The 25,558-nt window shown below is 44.3% G+C and overlaps 1 protein-coding gene across 1 annotated transcript in view; it reads left to right on the top strand.

The window, feature by feature from the left end:
- Window positions 1–19,589, top strand: part of LOC126427099 (protein-S-isoprenylcysteine O-methyltransferase) — a 40,879-nt gene extending 21,290 nt beyond the window's left edge. The window contains exons 3-4 of the mRNA XM_050089300.1: window positions 15,950–16,173; window positions 19,030–19,589. Coding sequence (XP_049945257.1) covers window positions 15,950–16,173; window positions 19,030–19,212 — 407 coding nt within the window. The 3' untranslated portion in view covers window positions 19,213–19,589. The remainder of the gene's footprint in view (window positions 1–15,949; window positions 16,174–19,029) is intronic.
- The last annotated feature ends 5,969 nt before the right edge of the window (window positions 19,590–25,558 follow it).

Below are 25,558 nucleotides of genomic sequence, written 5' to 3'. Positions count from 1 at the left end.
GTTTGAGCCAAGATTAGGCACCTCTATGGCTATCGGACCCCTGTCAGCGTCCCTGCGCTCTCACTGACGTAATTGCAAACCACTTGGCAGAGCATTTTGCTCTGAGTTCCGCTTCTGTGAATTACCCACTGGCCTTCTGCTCCATTAAAGAGCGGGTGGAATGTCGGAGCCTTTCATTTCACACCCGCCATCCTGAATCCTACAATGTTCCATTCAGTGAGTGGGAATTCCACAGTGCCCTAGCCACTTGCCCTGATACGGCTCCCGGGCCAGATCGCATCCACTGTCAGATGCTCACACACCTCTCAGTGGACTGCCAGTGATGCCTCCTCGCCCTTTACAACCGTCTCTGGGTCGAGGGTGAGTTTCCGTCGCAATGGCGGGAGAGCATTGTTATCCCTTTTGAAACCTGGCAAGAACCCATCGGAGGTGGACAGCTACTGCCCTATTAGCCTCACCAGCGTTCTGTGCAAGTTGCTCGAACGAGTGGTGAGCTGTCAGTTGAGTTGGGTACTAGAGTCTCGGGGCCTCCTGGCTCCGTCTCAGGGTGGGTTCCGTAAGGGCCGCTCTGCCGCCGATAATCTGGTGAGCCTGGAGTCTGCCATCCTTACTGCCTTTGCCCGCAGTCAGCACCTCGTTGCTGTCTTTTTCGACATGCGGAAGGCGTACGTCGGGGTCCACTGCCGATTTTCCTATGAAATTTTCTGGCGCATCGTACCTTCCGCATGCAAGTTGCGGCCTCCTATAGTTCCTTCCAAGTTCAGGAGAACGGGGTACAATAGGGATCTGTCCTAACTGTCTGCCTGTTTTTAATTGCAATTAATGGGCTCGCTGCGACATTGGGAACGTCTGAGGACTTCTGCCTCTTCTATAGCTCCATTGGCATTGCAGCTGCTGAACGTCAGCTGCAGGGCGCTATCCGCAAGGCACAGTCTTGGGCTGTAGCGCATGGCTTCCAGTTTTCGGCTGCCGAGACCTGCGTTATGCATTTCTGCCGACGACGAACAGTTCACCCAGAACCGCGGCTTTATCTTGCCGGCGAACTTCTTGCTGTGGTGGAGACACATCGGTTTTTGGGCGTGGTTTTTGATGCCCGGTTAACTTGGCTCCCACATATTCAGCAGCTTAAACAGACGTGTTGGCGGCATCTTAATGCTCTGCAGTGCCTCAGCCACACCAGCTGGGGCGCCGACCGGTCTACCCTCTTACGGCTCTACCAGGTGTTAATCCACTGTCGCTTTCCGGACCAGCCCTGTGGACAGCATACTTGTGGAGGCAGGTGTCCCTCCACTGCGGTTACGACGCCGTTTACTGGCCGCTTATGCTACGCATGTTTGTAGCTTGCCCGGGCATCCTAATTCTCGTCTCCTGTTCCCTCAGTCGGTCGTCCGTCTCCCAGAACGTTGGCCCCAGTCAGGTTGTACGATCGCAGTCCGTGTCGGAGAGCTTCTCTCCGGGCTTGGGGTTTTCCCTCTTCCACCTCCTTTCCGGGCCCCTCTGCGTACACCCCCTTCGGCTGGAATTGGCACAAGACCCGAAGGACTCAGTCCCTCCGGAGGCCTTTCGCCGCCACTTTTATTCCATCCTAGCCACGTATCAGGGCTCTGGCATTGTTTACACCGACGGTTTGGTGGTTGCTGGTCCGTGTCGGTTATGCTCTCACTCTAGGGGACCACTACGAACGACATTCATTGCCGCTGGCTGCAGCGTTTTCACTGCTGAGCTGGTCGCCATCTTTCGTGCCCTAGAGTATATCCGCTCCTGCTCAGGTGAGTCCTTCGTTATGCGAGCCACTCGCAGGGACTCAGTTGTCCTTTGTCGGCTCCGCATTGCCACACCCGGCTGACGCACAGTTATTTATTGCGTCGTGAGGACCCACCTCTATGTTGCTGCGGGGCGGCTTTGACGGTGGTCCACATTTTGTTGGCCTGTCCCCTTTTAGCTGTGCTCAGGCAGACGTTTGCGCTGCCTGATACGCTCTGTGCCCTTTTAACAGATGACACTGCCATGACAGGCTTAGTTTTGCGTTTTATTCGGGCAGGGGGCTTTTATCGCTTAATCTAAGTGTTTGCCTTTTTTGTGTTGAGTCTGGCCTTTGGCCTACGATTTTAGACTGAGTTTTTAATGTGTTTCTTGGTGGTTGGCTTTTCCTTTTTTGTCTCTATGGTCGGTCAACCACTGTCACACTCTGTGTGATTTTAATTCCTTTTGTCTGGTCTCTGTCTTAAGTCTTTCCTGTCCTGTGTCGTCTGCCGTCTTTTCCATTGTTCATTTTTATTCTGTGTGGGTGTTTGAAATTTTGGAAAAAGGGACTGATGACTGTAGCAGTCTGGTCCCTTCAATCCCACAAACCAACCAACCATATAGTATGCCGGTGGTTGGGTTGGGTCCTGGAATCGTGTGGCTTGCTGACTCCATGTCAGGGCGGCTTCTGCCAGGGTCGCGCTACCACTGACAATCTTGTGTCCATCGAGTCTGCCATCCGAACAGCATTTTCCAGATAGCACCACCTGATTCCCGTCTTTTTTGACTTACGTAAAGCATACGACACAACTTGGCGGCATCATCCTTGTCACATTGTATGAGTGGGGTCTCTGGGGACCACTCCCGATTTTTATCTGAAACTTCCTGTTGCTCCATATTTCCTGTGTCCAAGTTGGTGACTCCCATAGTTCCATCCATATCCAGGAGAATGGAGTCCCGCAGGGCTCTTTATTGAGTGTCTCTCTACTTTTAGTGGCCATTAACAGTCTAGCAGCAGCTGTCGGGCCCTCCATCTCACCTTCTCTGTATGCAGGCGACTTCTGCGTTTCGTACTGCTGCTCCAGTACTGTTGTTGCTGAGCGGCGCCTCCAGGGAGCCATCCATAAGGCACAGTCATGGGCTCTAGCCCACGGCTTCCAGTTTTCAGCCACAAAGTCGTGTGTCTTGCACTTATGTCGGCATTGTACCATTCATCTGGAACCCACACTTTACCTTCATGACGATCCACTCACTGTAATGGAGACATATCAATTCCTAGGAGTCCTGATTGACTTGACTGCCTCATCTTCATCAGCTTAAGCAGAAGTGCTGGCAGCACCTCCGTTGCCTGAGCAACACCAATTGGGGTGCAGATCGCTGTATGCTGCTGCAGCCTACAGAGCCCTTGTCCAATTCTGAATTGACCATGGTAGTGTGGCTTATGGCTCAGCAGCACCTTCAGCATGGCATTTACTCGACCCTGTGCACCACTGTGGTGTTCAATTAGCGACAGGAGCTTTTAGGACGAGTCCAGTGGCCAGCGTACTGGTGGAGGCGGGTGTCCCTCCACTGCAGATCAGACTTGCGCAACTGCTTGCCAGTTACACAGCACACATTCCTAGTTTCCCTGAGCATCTGAATTACCGTCTCCTTTTCTCTCCTGCGGCAGTCCATCTCCCGCATCGGCGGCCCAGATTGGGGCCAACGATTGTGGTTCGCGTGCAGTCCATTGTCTCCAAACTGGAGTCCTTCCCTTTACCACCTCTACTTGTGGTCCGTTGACGTACCCCTCCGTGGTGTACGCCTCGGCCGCAGCTTTGTCTAAGGACTCCGTTAACCCCGCCGCTCTCCACTGTCACTTCCTCTCGATCCTTTGTGTTCCGGGCCTCTGAAGCGGTTTACACAAACGGCTCAATGGCTGATGGTCACGTAGGCTTTGGTGGCCATATCTCATGCACTTGAGTACATCCACTCTTGCCCTGGCGAGTCATTTCTCCTGTGTACCGACTCATTGAGCAGCCTACAAGCTATTGACCAATGCTACCCTCGCCACCCTCTGGTAGCATCCATTCAGGAGTCCATCTATGCCAAGGAACAGTCCCGCTGTTCTGTGGTGTTTGTGTGGACCCCAGGACACATCGGAATCCCTGGTAATGAACTTGCCAACAGGCTGCCCAAACAGGCGACACGGAAACCAGTTCTGGAGATAGGCATCTCCGAAGCTGACCTGCGTTCTGTCTTACACTGCAGGGTTTTCTGGTTTTGGGAGACGGAATGGCATAACAGCACGCACAGCAAACTGCATGTCATTAAGGAGACTATGAATGTGTGGAAGTCTTCCGTGCAGACCTCTCGCAGGGAATCAATTGTCCTCTGCCTGCTCTGCATTGGCCATATGTGGCTAACGCACGGTTACCTACTCCGTCATAAGGACCCACCTCAATGTCGCTGTGGCTCCAAAATGACAGTCGTCTACCTCTTGCTGGACTGCCCACTGTTAGCCGCTCTGCGGCAGACCTTTAACTTTCCCAGCACCCTGCCTTCGGTGTTAGGTGACAATGCCTCCACAGCAACTTTAGTTTTACATTTTACCCGTGAGAGTGGGTTTTATAATTCTATGTAGGTTTTAGCCCATGTCCTTTGTCCCTCTGTGTCCTCCACCCTAGTGCTAGTTGGCCAGCCACTGCAATCTGCTTTCATGTTTTACTCTCTTCTGTTTCTAGTGTCTCTCTGTTGTTTTCTTGACCTCTTTTGCTCCTTTTAGTGTTTGTTGCCTTCCCTTCGTTCTTGTGGCTTTTCCTTTCTTTCCGTTTTGTGTTATATGTTTCGTCCAGTTTATTCTCACAATTGTGGCACTGTTTTATTAGGAAACAAGGGACCGATGACCTTTTAGTTTGGTCCTTTCTCAGGCCTTTAAACCGACCAACCAACCGTTTATCATGAGTATTTATTGTACCACTTTTAAAAAATCTGACCTGCACTCGTGACATTTTGACTGTATACAATTGATGATGAATGTTTGCTGCTGAAACATTTTGTGCCAAAATAAGCCTTATTACTGCTCACACTTCACATTTTGTGGGATTATTTATTACAGCAGTCCCATTTTGAGGGTATAACAAGGGAATACTCGAAAGAATGACATTAAAGCTTTCGTACCTGGACAGTTACTAAACCAGAGAGTGCGCAGTTGTGACAGTGGCAGTGCTCCTTACACAAATACTGTGCTACATTTAACTTGCTGTTCCAAATTGTTGCAGATGCGAGTCATGTCCGTAAAATAAGATCTCCAAAGCACTGGAGCTGTGAGGAACACTTTTATGCAAGATGTGGCAACACTGGCATGTAGCTTCGTGCCTCCCACCCCTGCTTTCAAATCCTCCAACGTGAGCCCACTGTGATACTCATTCTTGATTCAGCAGACGTTTGTGATGGAGACCACCTTCACTTCTCTCGCCAGATGCGAGTTGTGTGCAGTGATCCATCTTTTGCGTGCCGAGGGCACTGCCCCCATTGACATTCATTGTCACTTATGTGAAGCCTATGACCCACAGTGTACAGATATCAAAAATGTGCAGAAGTGGGTCAGAGAGTTTGTTCAAGGACAGGCATACAGATGTAGCTGACGAGCAGCGTTGTGGGCTGCCTTCGGTTTCATCCGAAACAACTGCAAAAATGGGGAAAAAAAATGCTCGAAGATTGGGGTAATATCCCTGAAATCAGTAAGAGTATGACCGACAAGATTTTGATCAAACATTTGCATTATTGCTAGGTGTGCACGGAGGTGGGTCACCAAAATGCTCACCGCAGTCCGTAAATGGCAACGTGTCGAGTGGCCCGCAGATTCCTGTAGTGCTATGCTGAACGGGGTGAGGAACTTTTAGATTCAGTTGTCACAGGTGACAGAGTGTGGGTACACTACACAGCACCTGAATCTGAGGAAAAGTATCGTCAGGGGCGGCATTCGAGTTTGTCAAAGCCTCGATAGCTCGAACAAATGTTGCCTTTCGGCAAAGTTACGGCCATTGTGTCCTGGGACAGAAGAGGTGCATTGTTGTGCAAGTATATGCCTACCAGCACAACAATAAGTGCTGCTCGCCACTGTGATACTTTAAATCAACTGCATCGTGCCGTTCAGAATTGTAGGACAGGGATGCTGATGAAAGGAGTGTGTATTCTTCAAGAAAACACTCGTCCCCGTACTGCACATCCGACAACGTATCACCCGTCCCCCAACAGTCCAGACTTGGGACCTATTGATTTTCATCTGTTTCCTGATTAAAGTCGCACGTGGATGGAATGTATTTCCGGACCTACGATGGCTCAGAAAACGAGGTCGAGCGCTACCTGCACGACGTGACAGGAGAGTGCTGTGATGAGGATGTACGAAAACTGTCACAGTGCATGCAGATGTGCATCGATTGCAACAGTGATTATGTCAAAAATTAGCAGAAAGTCCAGCATTTTCATCAATGTAACATTCATTGTCAGTAAACTTGTTTTCTGCGCAGAAAAAAAAAATAATAAATGTATTTTCTATGGTATTAAGCTGGGGTGATTTGGTGAGCCAGTCAAGTGGCGAAACAGAGCCCAAGTGTTCACAGTATCCGAAATGTATGTGTGCAGCATTGTGAATGTTGCTGTTGTCCTCTTGGAAGATAGGCGTGTCCACAGCCTGCTTGTCATGAAGCAGTAGTAGAGAGGGCAACAGCTGGTCACTAAGCATGTCTAAAGAGACATTTTGCTTCATGAGAATGAAAACATGGTCCATGTAGGCTGTATTCTTTTCACTGTTTGCACAGCTGGCAGGTTTCAACTGTGGGTCATTCTCAAGCACCTGTAATACTTTCAGAAATGGTGACATTGTTTTATACATCAGTTATCTACAGATTCTCACATATACATGTACTTTATAACTCAAGTTATGCACATTAAGCTTCTAGCTTCATTTCACATTCTGATACATTGCTGGTACACAGGGACAGTTATACACTGTAATTCTGTATGCATGTAGCACAAAACAATACAATAAATACAATTGTGTACACAAATTACGTGCATTTGCTGAAACACACAGAAAGCTGCCATATCGTAGAACAGGCACAGCTGTTATGGTAAGACCAAAGATGTTTACAATCCGATCTGTGGATAGTCTGTAACATTAAATGATCTATTAGAGCAATATTCACTGGCACATTGTGTTCATTATTCTCACATGTGTTATCTTACTAAAAGTAGAAGATCGAAATCCGTACATTGTGTCTCATGCCACATGTAATATTGCAAATAACAGTACAAAGTCCAACTACAAAAGATTATCTGATGTGGTGTGCCAGCCAGTCTATGAAATAAAATAATACTGATGTAGTAACAAATACATCTTGAGACACATCAGAACCAATAACAGATTATGTATATACCAGGCAAATCCCCTCTTCCATATGATGATGTAATAAAATTGGAAAACTATAGTTGGGTTACACCATGTCAGTATAGTTATTTCAACAATATATTACAGGTTTTATGTGAAGGAGAGGAGTTTCTTTAACATGGCAATGAATGTTATATTTGTATGTTTAACATGACACACAATGTATGAGCTATGAATCAGTTAGTACTACAAGACTGTGTGTTCTAAATGAGACTATGTCCCTCAAAACTGTAGCCACTACTTCCATTTTGCATAACTGGTACAGTAATTTAGATGGTCCAAAGGAGTTCACTTCTCCACATAACTCCTCTAGCTTCCACATCTGTACTGTAATATATTGTCAAAATAACTGTAGCGACATGGTGTAGTCCAACTATGGTTTTCCAGTTTCCTTATAAAACCATATGAAGTGCCTAGTATATAATCTGTTACTTGTTCTAATGTGCAACATGACATATTTGTTGCTACAACATTATTTTATTTTATAGACTGTTTGGCACACCTCATCAAAAGGCCCCAACATAACATTTTGTAGTTGGACTTTGTACTGTAATTTATACTGTGGCACAACATATAATGTGTAAGTTTTGATTCGCTACTTTTAATAAGATAGCACACTTTAGAATAATGAATGTAATATGCCAGTAGCTTACTTAATGTTATTGACTATCCACAGACAGGATTGCAAACATTTCTGGTCACACCGTAGCAGCTGTGCCTGTACTACTATATGGTAGCTTTGAGTCTGTATCAGCTAATGAATGTAATTGTGTACACTATTGTGTTGTTTATGTCCCACATATGCACGTGGCTGTCCACATCTACTAATGACAGATTAGAATGTGAAAAGAAGCTGGAAGCTCAAGATATGTAATAAATTGAGCTATAAAGTATGTGTTTATGTGATAGCTTGTAGACGATTGATGTACACTGAAGAGCCAAAGAAACTGGTGCAGCTGCTTAATATTGCGTAGGGCCTCCATGAGCACGCAAAAGTGCCGCAACACGATGTGGCATGGACTCAACTAATGTCTGAAGTAGTACTGGAGGGAACTGACACCTTGAATCCTGCAGCGCATTCCATAAATGCATGAGAGTACAATGGGGTGGAGATCTCTTCTGAAAAGCACGTTGCAAGGCATGCCAAATATGCTCAATAATGTTCATGTCTGGGGAGTTTGGTGGCTAGCGGAAGTGTTTAAACTTGGAGAAATGTTCCTGGAGCCACTCTGTGGCAATTCTGGACATTTGGGGTGCAAAATTGTCCTGCTGGAATTGCTCAAGTGTCTCAGAATGCACAATGGACATGAATGGATGCAGGTGATTGGACAGGACGCTTACATATGTGTCACCTGTCAGTCGTATCTCGATGTATCAAGGGTCCCATACCACTCGAACACAACACCATTTCAGAGCCTCCACCAGCTTGAAAAGTCCCCCGCTGACATGCAGGGTCAGTGGATTGATGAGGTTGTCTCCATACCCGTACATGTTCATCTGCTCAATACAATTTGAAACGAGACTCGTCCGACCAGGCAACATGTTTCCATTCCTCAACAGTCCAATGTCAGTGTTGATGGGCCCAGGCGAGGCGTAGAGCTTTGTGTCATGCAGTCATTAAGGGTACACGAGTGGGCCTTCAGCTCCGAAAGCCCATATAGATGTTGTTTCGTTGAATGGTTTGCATGCTGTCACTTGTTGATGGCCCAGCATTGAAATCTGCAGAAATTTGCAGAAGGGTTGCACACCTATCACACTGAATGATTCTCTTCAGTCAACATTGGCCCTGTTCTTGCAGGATCTTTTTCCAGCCGCAGCAACGTTGGAGATTTGATGTTTTGCCAGATTACTGATATTCACAGTACACTCGTGAAATGGTCATGCGGGTAAATCCGCACTTCATCACTACCTCGGAGGTACTGTGTCCCATAGTTCATACACTGACTATAACACCATGTTCAAGCTCACTTAAGTCTTGATAACCTGTCAGTGTAGCAGCTGCACCAAACACTTGTTGTTTTATATAGGCATTGCCGACTGCAGTGCCGTATTCTGCCTGCTTACATATCTCTGTATTTGGATACACATGCCTATACCAGTTTCTTCTTCAGTGTATAAAGCAATGTCACCATTTTTTAACATATGAACATGAAAAGGTGCTTGAAAATGATCGATGGTTGAAGTTACCCAATTGCATGGGTAATAAAAAGAATTGAATCTACTTGGACCATATTTTCATTCTCAAAACATGTTGAGGTTGTAGATCCAAACAAAAATTAAATTTTAAAATATTCTGCTTCTTTTTTGCAATCACTGAAAGAGCGGCCTCAAGTCAGCATGAAAAACCCCCCAAAAGTCACTTAACGACCTCTTGCATAAACTACAAGGTGTGTCAGAAAAGTATTGAGACAGATTTTTTTATTTATGAAAGTGGTCCTCCTCCCCCCCCCCCCCCCCCCCCCCACCTTCAAAGTAGTTCCCTTCTGGCAACTGTGCACTGGCGGAGGCGTTGTTACAAATTTTGATAGCAGTGCTGAAGGGCTTCAATTGGTAGGGCCTTTAACATGTCTGTCATATTCTTTTGAATCTTCTCTAGAGTCCCAAATTATGTCCTTTTAAGACTTTTTTCAGTTTCAGGGGAAGAAAAGTCACAAGGACTCTAATCAAGTGAATAGAGGAGGGGGGGGGGGGGGCTGAGGGACGTTAGGAATGCCTTTTCAGGTCAAAAATTCCACGATGGAAATGGCCCTGTGACACAGGGCACTATCACGATGTAGTGTCCACACGTCTGCAGCGCCTGGTTGTACTCAATTCAAACTTTTCTTTACACTTTTGAGGACATCTTTGTAAAATATTCAGTTGACAGTTTGTCCCAGTTGAACAGTCTCACAAGTGCATGCACACATTCAATGTTTTCATTGGTTTTGAAAGTCAGAGGTCTCACCGATCGAGGTTCATCTCCGACAGGTTCTCGGTCTTCCGAAAATGAATTGTGCCAAGTTTAATGTGAAACTTAATGGCATAACATTGCTCTAAATTCCACTGTTAGATTTTCGTAACATACAGCATAAATAAAACTTCACTGATGGCGCTCTCAAAAATTGTGTGGTAGCTGTACGGAGCTGAAATTAGGGACTGAGCATCTGGAAGGGGTGAACGCACCAGTCTACACAAGTAGAATGAAACAGCATCACCAGATAACTTGCAATGTTGTCAGTCTCATTACTTTTCTCATACACTTCATACACGCTCCCTACTCCGCAGGTTAAACACACTTTTGGAGTGTCGCTGCACTTGATGCCCCACTTCATTTGAAGAGAGGTGAAATTTTGACTGGACAGACCACACTACACGTCTCCTGTAGCTACTGTGCAGTTTGTGTGGTGAGTGGCCCACTGAAGACATGCAGCTTTAGGTGTTCCTTTAAGAAACAGCCCTTTGTGAGGTACCACACTCCAAATGCCTCTTGTGTGCAGTTGCCTCTGCAGTGTTTGGTCAGAAGCTGGGTGAGGTGGACCTGTATTCACCAGCACCGGCATTCTTGCCGCGTTTGAAACTGATTCTCATTGACGGTCCATTTACAGAAGTTCAAAATTCTGCACAAAATTTTATGCGAGATGCTTTTAACAGTTTGCACGCCAAAAGCCTCTCTCAAAATCGGACAGAAAACTTGAGAGATTCTGGTCATATGTAAAGTACAGCAGTGGCAGGTTGCCATCGATACCTTCACTGCGTGATATCAGTGGTGGTGTTACTGATGATGTTGCCACTGAAGCAGAGTTACTGAACATGGCTTTTTGAAATTCCTTCACCGATGAAGGTGAAGTAAATATTTCAGATTTCGAATCGACAACTGCTGACGCAACTTAGGAGTAGGTCTTTTCAGTGTGGCAAAGGTAAAGCCTCCAGTCCAGGTTCTATACCAGTTAGGTTCCTTTCAGTGCAGCTCTGAACTTAGCTGCCGTGTACAACCACTCGCTTGTAGGAAGATCCGTACCTAAAGTGTGAAAAGTTGCACAAGTCACACAAATGGACAGGAAAGCAAATAGGAGAAATCCACTCAGTTACGGACTCTTATTGCTAATGTCTATTTGCTGTAGGATTTTTGAACAAGTAACGCACTCAAATATTATGAATTACCCAAAAGAAAAAAATTATTGACAAACAGCCAACACAGATTCTGGAAATATTGTTCTTGTGAAACACAGCTAGCTCTTTATCCTCACAAAGTAATGACAGCTATCGACAGGGGATGTCGAATTGATTCTGTACTTTTAGATTTCCAGAATGCTTTAAACACTGTTTTTTCACAAGCAACATCTAATCAGATTGTGTGCGTGTAGAGTATTGTCTCAGTTGTGTGACGGGATTCGTGGGTTCCTGTCAGAAAGGTCACAGTTCATAATAATTGAGGGGAAGTGATTGCGTGAAACAGAAGTGATATCTGGCGTTCCCCAAGGAAGTGTTGTAGGCCCTCTGATGTTTGTGATCTACATAAACAGTTTAGGAGACAATCTGAGTAGCCCTCTTAGATTATTTGGAGATGATGCTGTCATTTACTGTACCCTAAAGTTGTTAGATTATGAAGACAAATTGCAAAATGGTCGAGACAACACGTGTGGTGCAGGAAGTGGCAGTTGACTCCAAATAACGAAAAGTGTGAAGCCATCCACAGAATGTGCTGAATTTCGGTTACACAGGAAATCACAAATCTAAATTCTATCAGTTCAACTAAATACTTTGGACTTACAATTACAATAACTTAATGTGGAATGATCACACAGATTAATGTTGTGCGGAAAGCAAACCAAAGGCTGTGATTTATTGGTAGCACACTTAGAAAGTGCAACAGGCCTAGTAAAGAGACTGCTTATACTACCCTCGTTCAACCTCTTCTGAAGTACTGCTGTGTAATGTGGAATCCACATCAGGTGGGACTGACGGAGGACATTGAGAAGGTTTGAGGAAGGGCGGCTCATTTTGTATTATCGCAAACTAGGGGAGAGTGCACCCTTGGATATGATGCAGCAAGAGATGGGATGGCAGTTATTAAAACAAAGGCAATTTTTCGCTGCGGCAGGACCTTCTCCTGAAATTTTGATAACCAACTTTCTCCTCGCTGTATGAAAATATTTTGTTGGCATCCACCTACTTTGAGAAAAATGATCATCATAATGAAATAAGAGAAAGCAGAGCTTGCAAGAAGATTTAAATGCTCATTTTTTCCTGCGTGCCGTTTGACAGTGGAACAGCAGAGAAGTACCTGTAAGGTTGTTCGATGAACACTCTGCTCGACACGTGATTGTGAATTGTAATCGTGTAGATGTAGATAGACAAGGTGTGACACTTGTCTCTGTTCTGTGTCAGTTTGCAACCACTGTTCTTATGCCGCGTCATGTGGTTGCAAGTGGTTCACTATTCTGTATATCATGTCAGACAGTCCACGTTGATACACCGACAAATTGGGCAACTTTATTCATGGTGTGGTAATGGGCAATTTCAAACAAGGTAACTCCTTTCTTGCCAGTGTGTCATATCTCCATGTTGACCTGTCTTACGTTACCGATTCCACACAGCCTTCTGACACATAAACACCACATCACTGTTGTGACTTTTCAGCATTGGAGGTACACATGGCCGCTCATTAGTGGTAATACATTATCTACAGCAGAGGTGGATAGACTTGCAGGTGCTGCATGCTGCAAAACCCTCATGGAGGCTACAAAAAAAAGCAAGAGAGAGAAAAAGCAGCTATTGTTGCTATATCTGCATTTTTGCCGAGTTGAAAAATAATGTGCCATGAGACTGACACAGCTCAAAACAAATGATACCCAAAATTCAAAAACACAAAAACTCTGGATGCTGCATTGTAGGTGGCTGTTGTTCTCACCCTGAAAGGATTTCCGCTCTTGTTGACCAACACCTCCAACCAATTGACCAAAACCTAGCCTCCCACATCAAAGGTACAAACTGCTTCCTTCTCAGAGTCTCCACTACACCACCCCACCCTACCCCATTATGTCCTGCTTCCCTAGTGGTCACATTTCACACCATTTCCCTATACACCAACATCCCTCATGCCCAAGATCTCACTGCAATTACTACTACCTTTCGCAACATCCTTCAGACTCCAAACCCAGTACTTCATTCCTCACACACCTAACTAACTTTATCTTAACACACAACTACTTCTCCTTTGAAGGGAAGGTATACAAATAAATCCACAACACAGCTGTGGAAGTCTGCATGACATTTCCTGTGCCAACCTGTTTACAGGCTTTTTAATGCAAACCTTCCTAGACTCCCAGAACCTGAAACAACTGGTGTGGTTCAGGTTCATTGATGGTATCTTCACAATCTGGACTCAGTGCCAGGAACTCTATCCTGATTCCTTCACAAACTCAGAACTTTCTTTCCTGTTTGCTTCGCCTGGTCCTCCTCAACCCAGCAAGCCACCTTCCTGGATGTTGACCTCTTCTCTGATGACTCCATCTGCACCTCTGCCCACATTAAACCCACCAACCACCAACAGTACCTGCATTTTGACATCTACCATCCCTCTCACCCCAAAAAGTCCCTCCCGTACAATCTGACCACCTGGGGACGACGTATTTGCAGTGACGAGAACTCACTTTCCCAGTATGCTTGAACTCTTACGAAGGGCTTCACAGACAGGCACTATCTCCCCCCCTCCCGGACCTAGTCCACAAACAGATTTCGCACGCCATTTCCACACCGCCAAACATTGTACCACCCCCAAGAGCCAGCTAAAAAAAAAATGCACTGTTTGTCATTTGATACCACCTTAGACTAGCACAACTGAGGCTGAAATGAAGGACATCCTACCCAAGATCATTCCCACCCCTACTAAAGTGATGTTCTGTTGCCCACATAACCTCCTAATCCATCCCTATGTCACTCCCAATCCCAATCCCTTGCCACAGGGATCGTATCCCTGTGGAAGAACCAGGAGCAAGATCTGTCCAATCGACCCACCCAGCACTTCCTATTCCAGTCCTGTCAAAGGTTGGGCCACCTGTGAATGCAATCTTGTCATATACTAACTCTGCTGAAACACTGAACAGCTTTTTATGGCAGTATGATTATCAACTAGTTTTAAACAGGGTCAAAGGCCACCACCAAACTGTCGTCACAAAGAAAGTTGACCACCCAGTACAACTTACAGACGATTACAGCACACTCAGTTTCAAGTGCGCAAATGGGTCAACTTTATGGTAAATAACAATCTTATCCTTTCCCTAGTATTGTTAAAAGAACTAGGTTCTACAAGGGTTCATCCTGAAGTTTCTCGGAGGGAATGGAAAAGAAAGAAGATTCGAGAATGAATCATGAGAGGTGGGCTGCCGTTAGATCATTGGCGGTCTGTGGATTCTCGATCTACAGCACGGGACGGAACTGATGTGAATGTCACAGTCTCTCCACGGTCGTAACAGTTGTTATCACCTCAAAACAGAAATTTCAAATGAGTGTCGGGTGGTGTTTCCTCAAAGATGTACACAACTCCAATTTTACATTACATTAACACACACATTTTATTCCGTGCAAAGTACAGTTATTAATTATAGTGACTAGTTTTCACTTTGCAAACATTCATTAGTGCAGTTATCCAGGCTGGCATGCACAATCACAGTGGTGAAATTTTCAATTGTGGCAAAAAATAATCAGTTCACTTTTAGAATGGGAATGGAAGGGGGGCACTTTCAATATTTAATGTGAAAATTTGCAAGTAAAAATGAATATTCAATAAATCAATAACTTGTATTTCACCGAGTTTCATTTCGGTACATTCACTGCGGCATACAGCACGCGTGGCTAACAATCGTAAGGCACTGTGGAGAGACTTCTTGAACACCCCGTAGAATGACCGTTGGATGTAAAAAAAAATCTTTGAGTTGCGGTACACAACAAAAGTCCAGCATCAGTGCCACTGTGTATTATCAGCAATATTAGCAAAAAGATAGATTGCTACTCACTGTAAAGATGACACATTGAGCTACAAACACGCACAACAAAAAGACTGTTACGCATTATAACTTTTGGCGAAAGCCTTCTTCTTTAAAGAGAAAACACACACACACACACACACACACACACACACACACACACACACACACATATATATATATGACTGCTATCACTGGTGACTCTCAGTGGTAGCAGTCGTGTGTATGATGTGTGCTTGCTTTTTTTTTGTGTGTGTGTGTGTGTGTGTGTGTGTGTTTTCTTTGAGTGAGGCTTTGGCCGAAAGCTATAATGTGTAACAGTCTTTTCCTTGTGCCTGCCTGCAACTAATTTGTCATCTTTACAGTGAGTAGCAATCTATCCTTTTCCTGACAATGGAAAATCCTGGATGGAATAATGACAATATTATGAAAAGGACAGACTGCTACTCGCCATGTAGCAGAGATGCTGAGCTGCAGACACGCACAACAAAAGGACTACTAAACATGTAAACTTTTGGCCAGAAGGCCCTCTTCTGGGTGTGGCCGGAGACAATGATCAAGGGGAAGCCTTCTGGCTGAAAGCTTAATTTATTTAGTAGTCATTTTGTTGTGCTTGTCTGCAACTCGAGTTCATCCTTTTCATAATATTATTATCCTTTTCCTAATATTGTTGATATTCGAGTCTTGAGTCTGCACTGTGTATTATGATTCTTTGATTCCCTGAGAATCATTTCTAGTGACCTGATATTCTCAGAAGTGCCCGAAACTGGCTGTACACTGTGGCTCGTCAGCTCGACTTTCTCGTTGGCAGCTGTGAAGTACGACTACTTCCTCCCTGTGACTGTGGTGGGGACCGTTCTGTGCGTGGGCGGGGAGCTACTGCGCAAGACGGCCATGTTCACGGCGCGCACCAGCTTCACGCACGTGGTGCAGAGCGTGCGCGAAGACGACCACCGTCTGGTGACGACGGGCGTGTACGCGCTCTGCCGGCACCCCAGCTACGTCGGCTGGTTCTACTGGAGCCTGGGCACACAGGTAGGAGATGAGCTCTCTCACCAGATGTTCTGGTAGTTTACACAGAAGTAGCTGCTTAGTTACTATTTCACTTTACTTTGGAACACCAGAGGTTTCCAATTTGTTACCTGATGTCTGCTGGGAATCTGATTATGAAACTTTATTCTGGTCCTAGACACAGTAGCTTTCCAGAAGCTGCTTTTTTAATGCTAAACAGTTAATCCTAAATTTAGTTTTGCTGGTAACTACTTCAGTCTAGCAGCTTTGTGAGTCATGGGTTGATCTTAGTTGTACATAAAAGCAGTTCAACCGTTTTGCGTCCCCACGTTGATTTTCCGGCATCCATCACCGAAGCTATATGGAGAATAATGTTATTTCCTCTAAACCATATTTCAGAAATAAACGTTCTGCACTAGGTGTTGCCTAACACAGCAAGTGCTATCTAATACGCACCAAAATGGGTAGCACATAAAAGCGGAATTTTTCCAGAGCCTATGCCTTAAGTTTTGTTGCCGATAAAAAGGTAGGGTCAGGTGTTTTGAATAGCCCTTGGACTAGAGATCATTTGCGTACTCAACAGAAAGATTGTCTTAGTGTCACTATCCTACAGTACAGTGTCAAAGTATGAATATTACACACTTTCTCCTGCTTCGGCAAATGGAGCAAAGCAGTTGGTTCTTTTTGCATTTGATGTGATCCATGGTTGGGCTTAAGTGGCCCATGTTGGTACCATTACTTCATGGGCAATTCCTTTGAAACTCCCAAAAAAGATATTTTTACCATTTTTTTGTACCAAAACGAAGCTGTGGATTTAAAGACAGCTGTGCATAGCAGGTGGGTGTAGTTTTTACCAATTATTCCTGAGATCCTGATCTCAAAAAACTGTGAAAATTTTCTCGATATTTCCAAGATTCAGAGGTTCAAAGTTACCCTATGTGTAGATGTAAAATAAGAATATAAAATCTGGTGTGAGGTGAAAACACAGTTTATAAAGTGATGTAACGCAGAGAAATATGACGTAAAGTGTCTCCGTTATAATCAGGAGGGTTCTGGGAACCCCGTATTGTGGTACTAAGCCAAACGCAAAATTGTTTTGCACATAAAATCAGGTCTGAGCTGTAAAATTAGTTTTGCATTATTTCCATTTCACAACGTGAAGAGTTTGACAGAGCACTGAAAGACCTGAGTTGAAACGAGGCCCCGGGAGTAGACAACATTCCATTAGAAATACTGACGGCCTTGGGAGAGCCAGTCATGACAAAACTCTACCATCTGGTGAGCAAGATGTATGAGACAGGCGAAATACCCTCAGACTTCAAGAAGAATATAATAATTCCAATCCCAAAGAAAGCAGGCGTTGACAGATGTGAAAATTACCGAACTATCAGTTTAATAAGTCACGGCTGCAAAATACTAACGCGAATTCTTTACAGACGAATGGAAAAACTGGTAGAAGCTAACCTTGGGGAAGATCAGTTTGGATTCCGTAGAAATGTTGGAACACGTGAGGCAATACTGGCCCTATGACTTATCTTAGAAGATAGATTAAGGAAAGGCAAACCTATGTTTCTACCATTTGTAGACTTAGAGAAAGCTTTTGACAATGTTGACTGGAATACTCTCTTTCAAATTCTAAAGGTGGCAGCAGTAAAATACAGGGAGCGAAAGGCTATTTACAATTTGTACAGAAACCAGATGGCAGCTATAAGAGTCTAGGGGCATGAAAGAAAAGCAGTGGTTGGTAAGGGGGTGAGACAGGGTTGTAGCCTCTCCCCGATGTTATTCAATCTGTATATTGATAAGCAGTAAAGGAAACAAAAGAAAAGTTTGGAGCAGGGATTAAAATCCACGGAGAAGAAATAAAAACTTTAAGGTTCGCCGATGACATTGTAATTCTGTCAGACAGCACAGGACTTGGAAGAGCAGTTGAACGGAATGGACAGTGTCTTGAAAGGAGGATATAAGATGAACGAGGATAATGGAATGTAGTCGAATTAAGTCGTGTGATGCTGAGGGAATTAGATTAGGAAATGAGACACTTAAAGCAGTAAAGGAGTTTTGCTATTTGGGGAGCGGAATAACTGACGATGGTCGAAGTAGAGAGGATATAAAATGTAGACTGGCAATGGCAAGGAAAGCGTTTCTGAAGAAGAGAAGTTTGTTAACATCGAGTATAGATTTAAGTGTCAGGAAGTCGTTTCTGAGAGTATTTGTATGGAGTGTAGCCATGTATGGAAGTGAAACATGGACGACAACTAGTTTGGACAAGAAGAGAATAGAAGCGTTTGAAATGTGGTGCTACAGAAGAATGCTGAAGATTAGATGGGTAGATCACATAACTAATGAGGAGGTATTGAATAGAATTGGGGAGAAGAGGAGTTTGTGGCACAACTTGACTAGAAGAAGGGATCGGTTGGTAGGACATGTTCTGAGGCATCGAGGGATCACAAATTTAGTATTGGAGGGCAGCGTGGAGGGTAAAAATCGTAGAGGGAGACTGAGAGATGAATACACTAAGCAGACTGAGAAGGATGTATGTTGCAGTAGGTACTGGGAGATGAGGCAGCTTGCACAGGATAGATTAGCATGGAGGGCTGCATCAAACCAGTCTCAGGACTGAAGACCACAACAACAACAACAACAAAAGTAAATTATCAGGATTTTACTGACGCCCCCCTCCTTCCTGTTTGGTCACACTGCCCTCCCCACCAGCCCTCCCTCCCTCCCCCTTTGCCTACCATCTCTTCCTTCTATACTCACCCGACCCCTCTCTGCCTTCCCCCCTCTCTGCCCCCCCCTCTCTCTCTCTCTCTCTCTCTCTCTCTCTCTCTCTCTCTCTCTCTCTCTCTCTCTGAAATGATAGCTTCTCTGTTCCAGTTGGTGCTGGTGAACCCAGTGTGCACAGTCGGCTACCTAGTGGCAAGCTGGCGGTTCTTCGATGAGCGCGTCCTCGTCGAGGAGGCGACACTGCTGACCTTCTTCGGGGAGGATTACTACGACTACCAGCAGAAAGTCCCAACAGGGCTGCCTGGCATCCACGGATACAAGCTCAGCAAGTAGTTCCTGCCGCAGCCTGCGACTTTGTAGCAAACCTGTCTGCATGCTGATTGATGGACTCTGCTCTTGGAGATAAATTATTATATTTTTAAATTAAGCTGACACTTCTAACATGCGATAACTGGAATTTCCGCGGTGGGGTGGGGGTTTCAACTTCGGATAACTGCATCGAATTGTGAAGATGTAAAAAAGTTTGCATATGCAGATATATTTTTAAAATGAGCAAATATCGTACGGAGATTCTCACCTGAAAAGTAAACTGTTTACGGTGAATGCTAGTAAATTTGTTCTGGCATTGTAGTAGAAAAAATCTGTCTCAGGGGAGATGCGTGTCAATATGTAACTCTGATATCATTCCTTATAGCAGATGTCAGGGGAGTGAGGAGGGGGGGGGGGGGGATTTTTACAGGTATAAGTGTAGAGTTATGTTGAGAAACTATGAAAAGGGGGGGGGGGGGGGGACAGGAGATATTAACTGAGAGCAGATTCAAACTCTGTAAGGGAATGGCAACTGGTATCAATAGTGTAGAGTACAACCTGAGCATTGAGTGTTGAGGTGCAGGATTGTTGTTAAGTGATCAGGTTTGGTCAGCTCTTGTAAATGCTCTGAAGAAATTGGGACTTCCAACCTGGTTACAGGACTTTAGGGATGACTTTTGCAGATATATAAAGCGATAAAAGTATGTTACTGCTGTGTATGCCATGTATTTTTGTACAGTATTAAATTTTTTTAACCTATCCAAATGATTTTTGTTTTATTTACACTACCACTGACATCGTAATGTGGCTGCACACTACATTGCAGTGAGTGTATCAGTGTTTTACAGCTCCTAGTTTGTAATTTAGTAAACTAATCAAGTATTTGATTACAGTTTAGATGTGGCCAAATAGTCAGAATCGTCTGAGCATTAGGGCACAGTCCAAGGCATGTTTCTGCACTTAATGTTTTATCTTCCAAAGCTGAGAACATCATCAGAGGCTATAAAGACTTGGATAGCAGTAAAAACTTAAACAAGTTCAGCATGTCAGACTGGTTATACCAGGATGTCGATTCTTCTGGAAAACGCAGAATTCTTAGCGAATTAGATTTCGTCCAGAAAAATCGGGGAAATCTCGTGGAATTTCAAAATATCTCGAGGAATTGAGAGTTTTTAACCTAGCATTGAAACTGAACCTTATTGAGGTTTTTTAAATTTTTATTTATGTATTTTTTATTTATTTATCTTTTTTATTACAATATTTGACCAGTTAAAGACTGCTTACAACCTAATAAAAAGGGAAAATTGTTTTCTTTTTATCTTCCCGGAACTTCTTCATGCATTGGCTGATGGCTTGCCTCTATTCATTTGACATCACCCTCCTAGGTTGTGAATTCATGTTTGCACAGGAAATTGTGCAGTTTGATCAGTAGCCTGAAACTTTCCCTATGCTATGGCATCCCTTCTGCAATGTTCGATTTTCTCAGGTTCTTTCATGTCTCTTCTAGCCAACTCTTGGTGTTTTTTAATTTGGAAATGAAATTATTGAATTTTATAAATCACAAATTTTAAAATACTTAATATCTCAAAGTGTGTTACTTATATAAATATATTTTCCATATAAATTATTAGTGTTTAAAAACTGCAGTTAAACTACTACTTATGGTTGGCATTTTGGTATATAGCTCAGCTGAGCGTAAAGGAATGTCATTGTTCTGGCTGCCTACCCCCCTGCTCCTCACCAATAATTTATTAGGAGCTTTTCGGAGTTCTGAGGGAATATGTTTCCTAGTTTGAGTTGCCACTCTGTATGCCTATTGATGCAACAGCCGGCTCGTGATGTCATCAGACTGCTACCTGAGATCATGGAGTCATGCTGACATATATCACGGAACTTACAATGGGAAAAAGGTGGTGCCGTTTGCTTTATTTAGCACGAAGATCCACAACTTGTCTAATTTACATCCTTATTATTGTCTATCAAAGTTGATGGAACTTGACCAGAACTTGTTAAAACCATAGTATTGGAGAAACAAATTTGGTATTTCTCTGGTCTCAGTGCATTATCGGGTACTTTCAATTTATTCCTATTCCCAGATGAAAATTTTTATATTTTTCTCCTTAAATCAGCTGTTAATCGTTCTTTTTATAGTACCTGTGTTCACTTAAGTAGTTGTGGTAGTTGTGCAGGGGATTTTATACAGGACATTCCATCAGGAATGGTCAGCATACAGGGATATGTTAGGAACACTCGTCTTAAGGAATAAAGTGAAATAGACATGCTTTAAAATGCGTACCTTAAGAGCTATGAGCACTACTTCATCTTTGATGCTGTGAAACAAATATCTTCTGCTGCAAGCTCTTTGCTTTCCATATTCTGGGAGTAGGTAGTATGGACCAAAACAAGAAAAACTCTCTAGTAAACATAGGCTTTAAAATGCATACTTGGAGAGCTATGAGCACATTTTCAGTAGAAGAGACGTGCTTCACAGTAGCGAAGATGAACACTAATGGCTCTTGAGGTTTTCACTTTAAGAACCTATGTTTACTGGACCTTTTTTATTTCCCCCCTCCCGTACTACTACCTTTCAAAATACGGAAAGCAAAGACTTTACTTGCAGTAGAAGAGATTTGCTTCACAGTATTGAACATGTAGTAGTACTCACACACTATGTGATCAAAAGTACCCGGACATCCCAAAACATATGTTTTGCATATTAGGTGCATTGTGCTGCTGCCTACTGCCAGGTGCTCCATATCAGTGTCCTCAGTTGTCATTAGACATCGTGAGAGAGCAGAATGGGGTGCTCCACGGGACTCACGGACTTCGAACGTGCTCAGGTGATCAGGTGTCACTTTTCATACATCTGTACGTGAGATTTCCTAAACATCCATAGGTCAACTGTTTCCAATGTGATAGTGAAGTGGAAATGTGAAGGGACATGTACAGCACAAAAGCGTATAGGCTGACTTCGTCTGTTGACTGATAGAGACCACCAACAGTTGAAGAGGGTCGTAATGTGTAATAGGCAGACATCTATCCAGACCATCACACCAGGAATTCCAAACTGCACCAGGATCCACAGCAAGTACGATGACTGTTAGGTGGGAGGTGAGATTACTTGAATTTCTTGGTTGAGCAGCTGCTGACAAGTCACACATCACGATGGTAAATGCCAAACGACGCCTCGGTTGGTGTAAGGAGTGTAAAATTGGACAATTGAACAGTGGAAAAACATTGTGTGGAATGATGAATCACGGTACACAGTGTGGCGATCCGATGGCAGGGTGTGGGTATGGCGAATGCCCAGTGAACATCATCCGCCAGTGTGTGTAGTGCCAACAGTAAAATTCGTAGGTGGTGGAGTTTTTCATGGATGGGGCTTCCACCCCTTGTTGTTTTGCGTGGCACTATCACACCACAGGCATACATTAATGTTTTAAGCACTTTCTTGCTTCCCACTGTTGAAGAGCAATTCGGGGATGCCTATTGCATCTTTCAACATGATCGAGCACCTGTTCACAACGCATGGCCCTTGTCGGAGTGGTTCCATGACAATAGCATCCCTGTAATGGACTGGCCTGCAGAGTCTTGACCTGAATATTATAGAACATCTTTGGGATGCTTTGGAATGCCGACTTCGTCGCAGGCCTCACCAACCGACATCGCTACCTCTCCTCAGTGCGGCACTCCTGAAGAATGGGCTGCCGTTCCCCAAGAAACCTTCCAGCACCTGATTGAACATATGCCTGTGAGAGTTGACGCTGTCATCAAGGCTGAGGGTGGGTCAACACCATGTTGAATTCCAGCATTACTGATGGAGGATGCCACAAACTTGTAAGTCATTTTCAGCCAGGTGTCCAGATACTTTTGATCACATAGTGTAGCTGTTAAGATTTTAAATTTCACATTCAAGAAATAGTTCCTATAGGGGAATTGAACAAAAGTTTTTGATCATTGGGCAGACTCGCGTACGGACGACATAGTAATAAGCATCTCTGGCATAGAGAAACAATAGAAAGATTTGAAAGCAAATAAATCACCAGGGCCACGCGGGATTAGCCGAGCGGTCTAAGGTACTGCAGTCCTGGACTGTGCGGCTGGTCCCGGCGGGGCTTCGAGTCCTCCCTCGGGCATTGGTGTGTGTGTTTGTGTTTGTCCTTAGGCTAATTTAGGTTAAGTAGTGTGTAAGCTTAGGGACTTATGACCTTTGCACTTAAGTCCCATAAGATTTCGCACACTTTTTTTTGGAATCGCCAGGTCCGGATCCAATACCAATTCGGTTTTACACAGTACTCTATAGCATTAGCCCCTTAACAAGCTTGCATTTATTGTGAATCTTTCGGACAGCAAAAAGTCCCAAGCGGCTGGAAAAAAGCGCAGGTGACTTCAGTATATAAGAACGGTAAAAGAACGGACTCAAAACATTACAGAGCAGTCTCCATAACTTCAGTGTTCTGCAGAATCCTTAAACATATTCTCAGATCAAATATAATAAACTGTCTTGAGGCTCAGAAGCTTATGTCCACGAATCGGCACGGTTTTAGAAAGCATGGTTTGTGCGAAACTCGGTTTGCCATTTTCTCACACGACATACTGCAAACTATGGATGAAGCACAACTGGCAGATTCTGGATTTCTGGAAAGCACTTGACAGGGTGCCACATTGCAAGCTGTTAACGAAGGTAGGAGCATACGGATTAAGTTCACCGTTATGTGAGTGACTTGGAGACTTCTTACGTAATAGATCTCAGTTTGTTGTCCTCAACAGGAAATGTTCAGCAGAGACAAGGGTCTCGTCAGGAGTGCGACAGGGAAGTGTGATAGTACTGCTGTTGTTCTCTATATACAGGGTTATTACAAATGATTGAAGCGATTTCACAGCTCTACAATAACTTTATTATTTGAGTTATTTTCACAATGCTTTGCACACAAATACAAAAACTCAAAGTTTTTTTAGGCATTCACAAATGTTCAATATGTGCCCCTTTAGTGATTCGGCAAACATCAAGCCGATAATCAAGTTCCCCCCACACTCGGCGCAGCATGTCCCCATCAATGAGTTCGAAAGCATCGTTGATGCGAGCTCGCAGTTCTGGCACGTTTCTTGGTAGAGGAGGTTTAAACACTGAATCTTTCACATAACCCCACAGAAAGAAATCGCATGGGGTTAAGTTGGGAGAGCGTGGAGGCCATGACATGAATTGCTGATCATGATCTCCACCACGACAGATTCATCGGTTTTCCAATCTCCTGTTTAAGAAATGCCGTACATCATGATGGAAGTGCGGTGGAGCACCATCCTGTTGAAAGATGAAGTCGGCGCTGTCGGTCTCCAGTTGTGGCATGAGCCAATTTTCCGGCATGTCCAGATACACGTGTCCTATAACGTTTTTTTCGCAGAAGAAAAAGGGGCCGTAAACTTTAAACCGTGAGATTGCACAAAACACGTTAACTTTTGGTGAATTGCGAATTTGCTGCACGAATTCGTGAGGATTCTCTACCGCCTAGATTCGCACATTGTGTCTGTTCACTTCACCATTAAGAAAAAATGTTGCTTCATCACTGAAAACAAGTTTCGCACTGAACGCATCCTCTTCCATGAGCTGTTGCAACCGTGCCGAAAATTCAAAGCGTTTGACTTTGTCATCGGGTGTCAGGGCTTGTAGCAATTGTAAACGGTAAGGCTTCTGCTTTAGCCTTTCCCGTAAGATTTTCCAAACCGTCGGCTGTGGTACGTTTAGCTCCCTGCTTGCTTTATTCGTCGACTTCGGCGGGCTACGCGTGAAACTTGCCCGCACGCGTTCAACCGTTTCTTCGCTCCCTGCAGGTCCACCCGTTGATTTCCCCTTACAGAGGCATCCAGAAGCTTTAAACTGCGCATACCATCGCCGAATGGAGTTAGCAGTTGGTGTATCTTTGTTGAACTTCGTCCTGAAGTGTCGTTGCACTGTTATGAGTGACTGATGTGAGTGCATTTCAAGTACGACATACGCTTTCTCGGCTCCTGTCGCCATTTTGTCTCACTGCGCTCTCGAGCGCTCTGGCGGCAGAAACGTGAAGTGCGGCTTCAGCCGAACAAAACTTTATGAGTTTTTCTACGTATCTGTAGTGTGTCGTGACCCTATGTCAATGAATGGAGCTACAGTGAATTTATGAAATCGCTTCAATCATTTGTAATAGCCCTGTACATAAATAATTTAGCAGACAGCGTGGGCAGGAATCTGCTATTGTTTGCTGCTGATGCCGTGGTGTACAGTAAGTTGTCAGAGTTGAGTGACTGTAGGAAGATACAAGATGACTTATACAAAATTTGTAGTTGGTGTAATGAATGGCAGCTAACCCTAAATGTGGAAAAGTGTAAATTAATG

This window comes from Schistocerca serialis, chromosome 11, assembly GCF_023864345.2.
Source record: "Schistocerca serialis cubense isolate TAMUIC-IGC-003099 chromosome 11, iqSchSeri2.2, whole genome shotgun sequence".
Classification (NCBI taxonomy): Eukaryota; Metazoa; Arthropoda; class Insecta; order Orthoptera; family Acrididae; genus Schistocerca; species Schistocerca serialis.
This window is presented reverse-complemented; position numbering and strand designations above follow the sequence as displayed.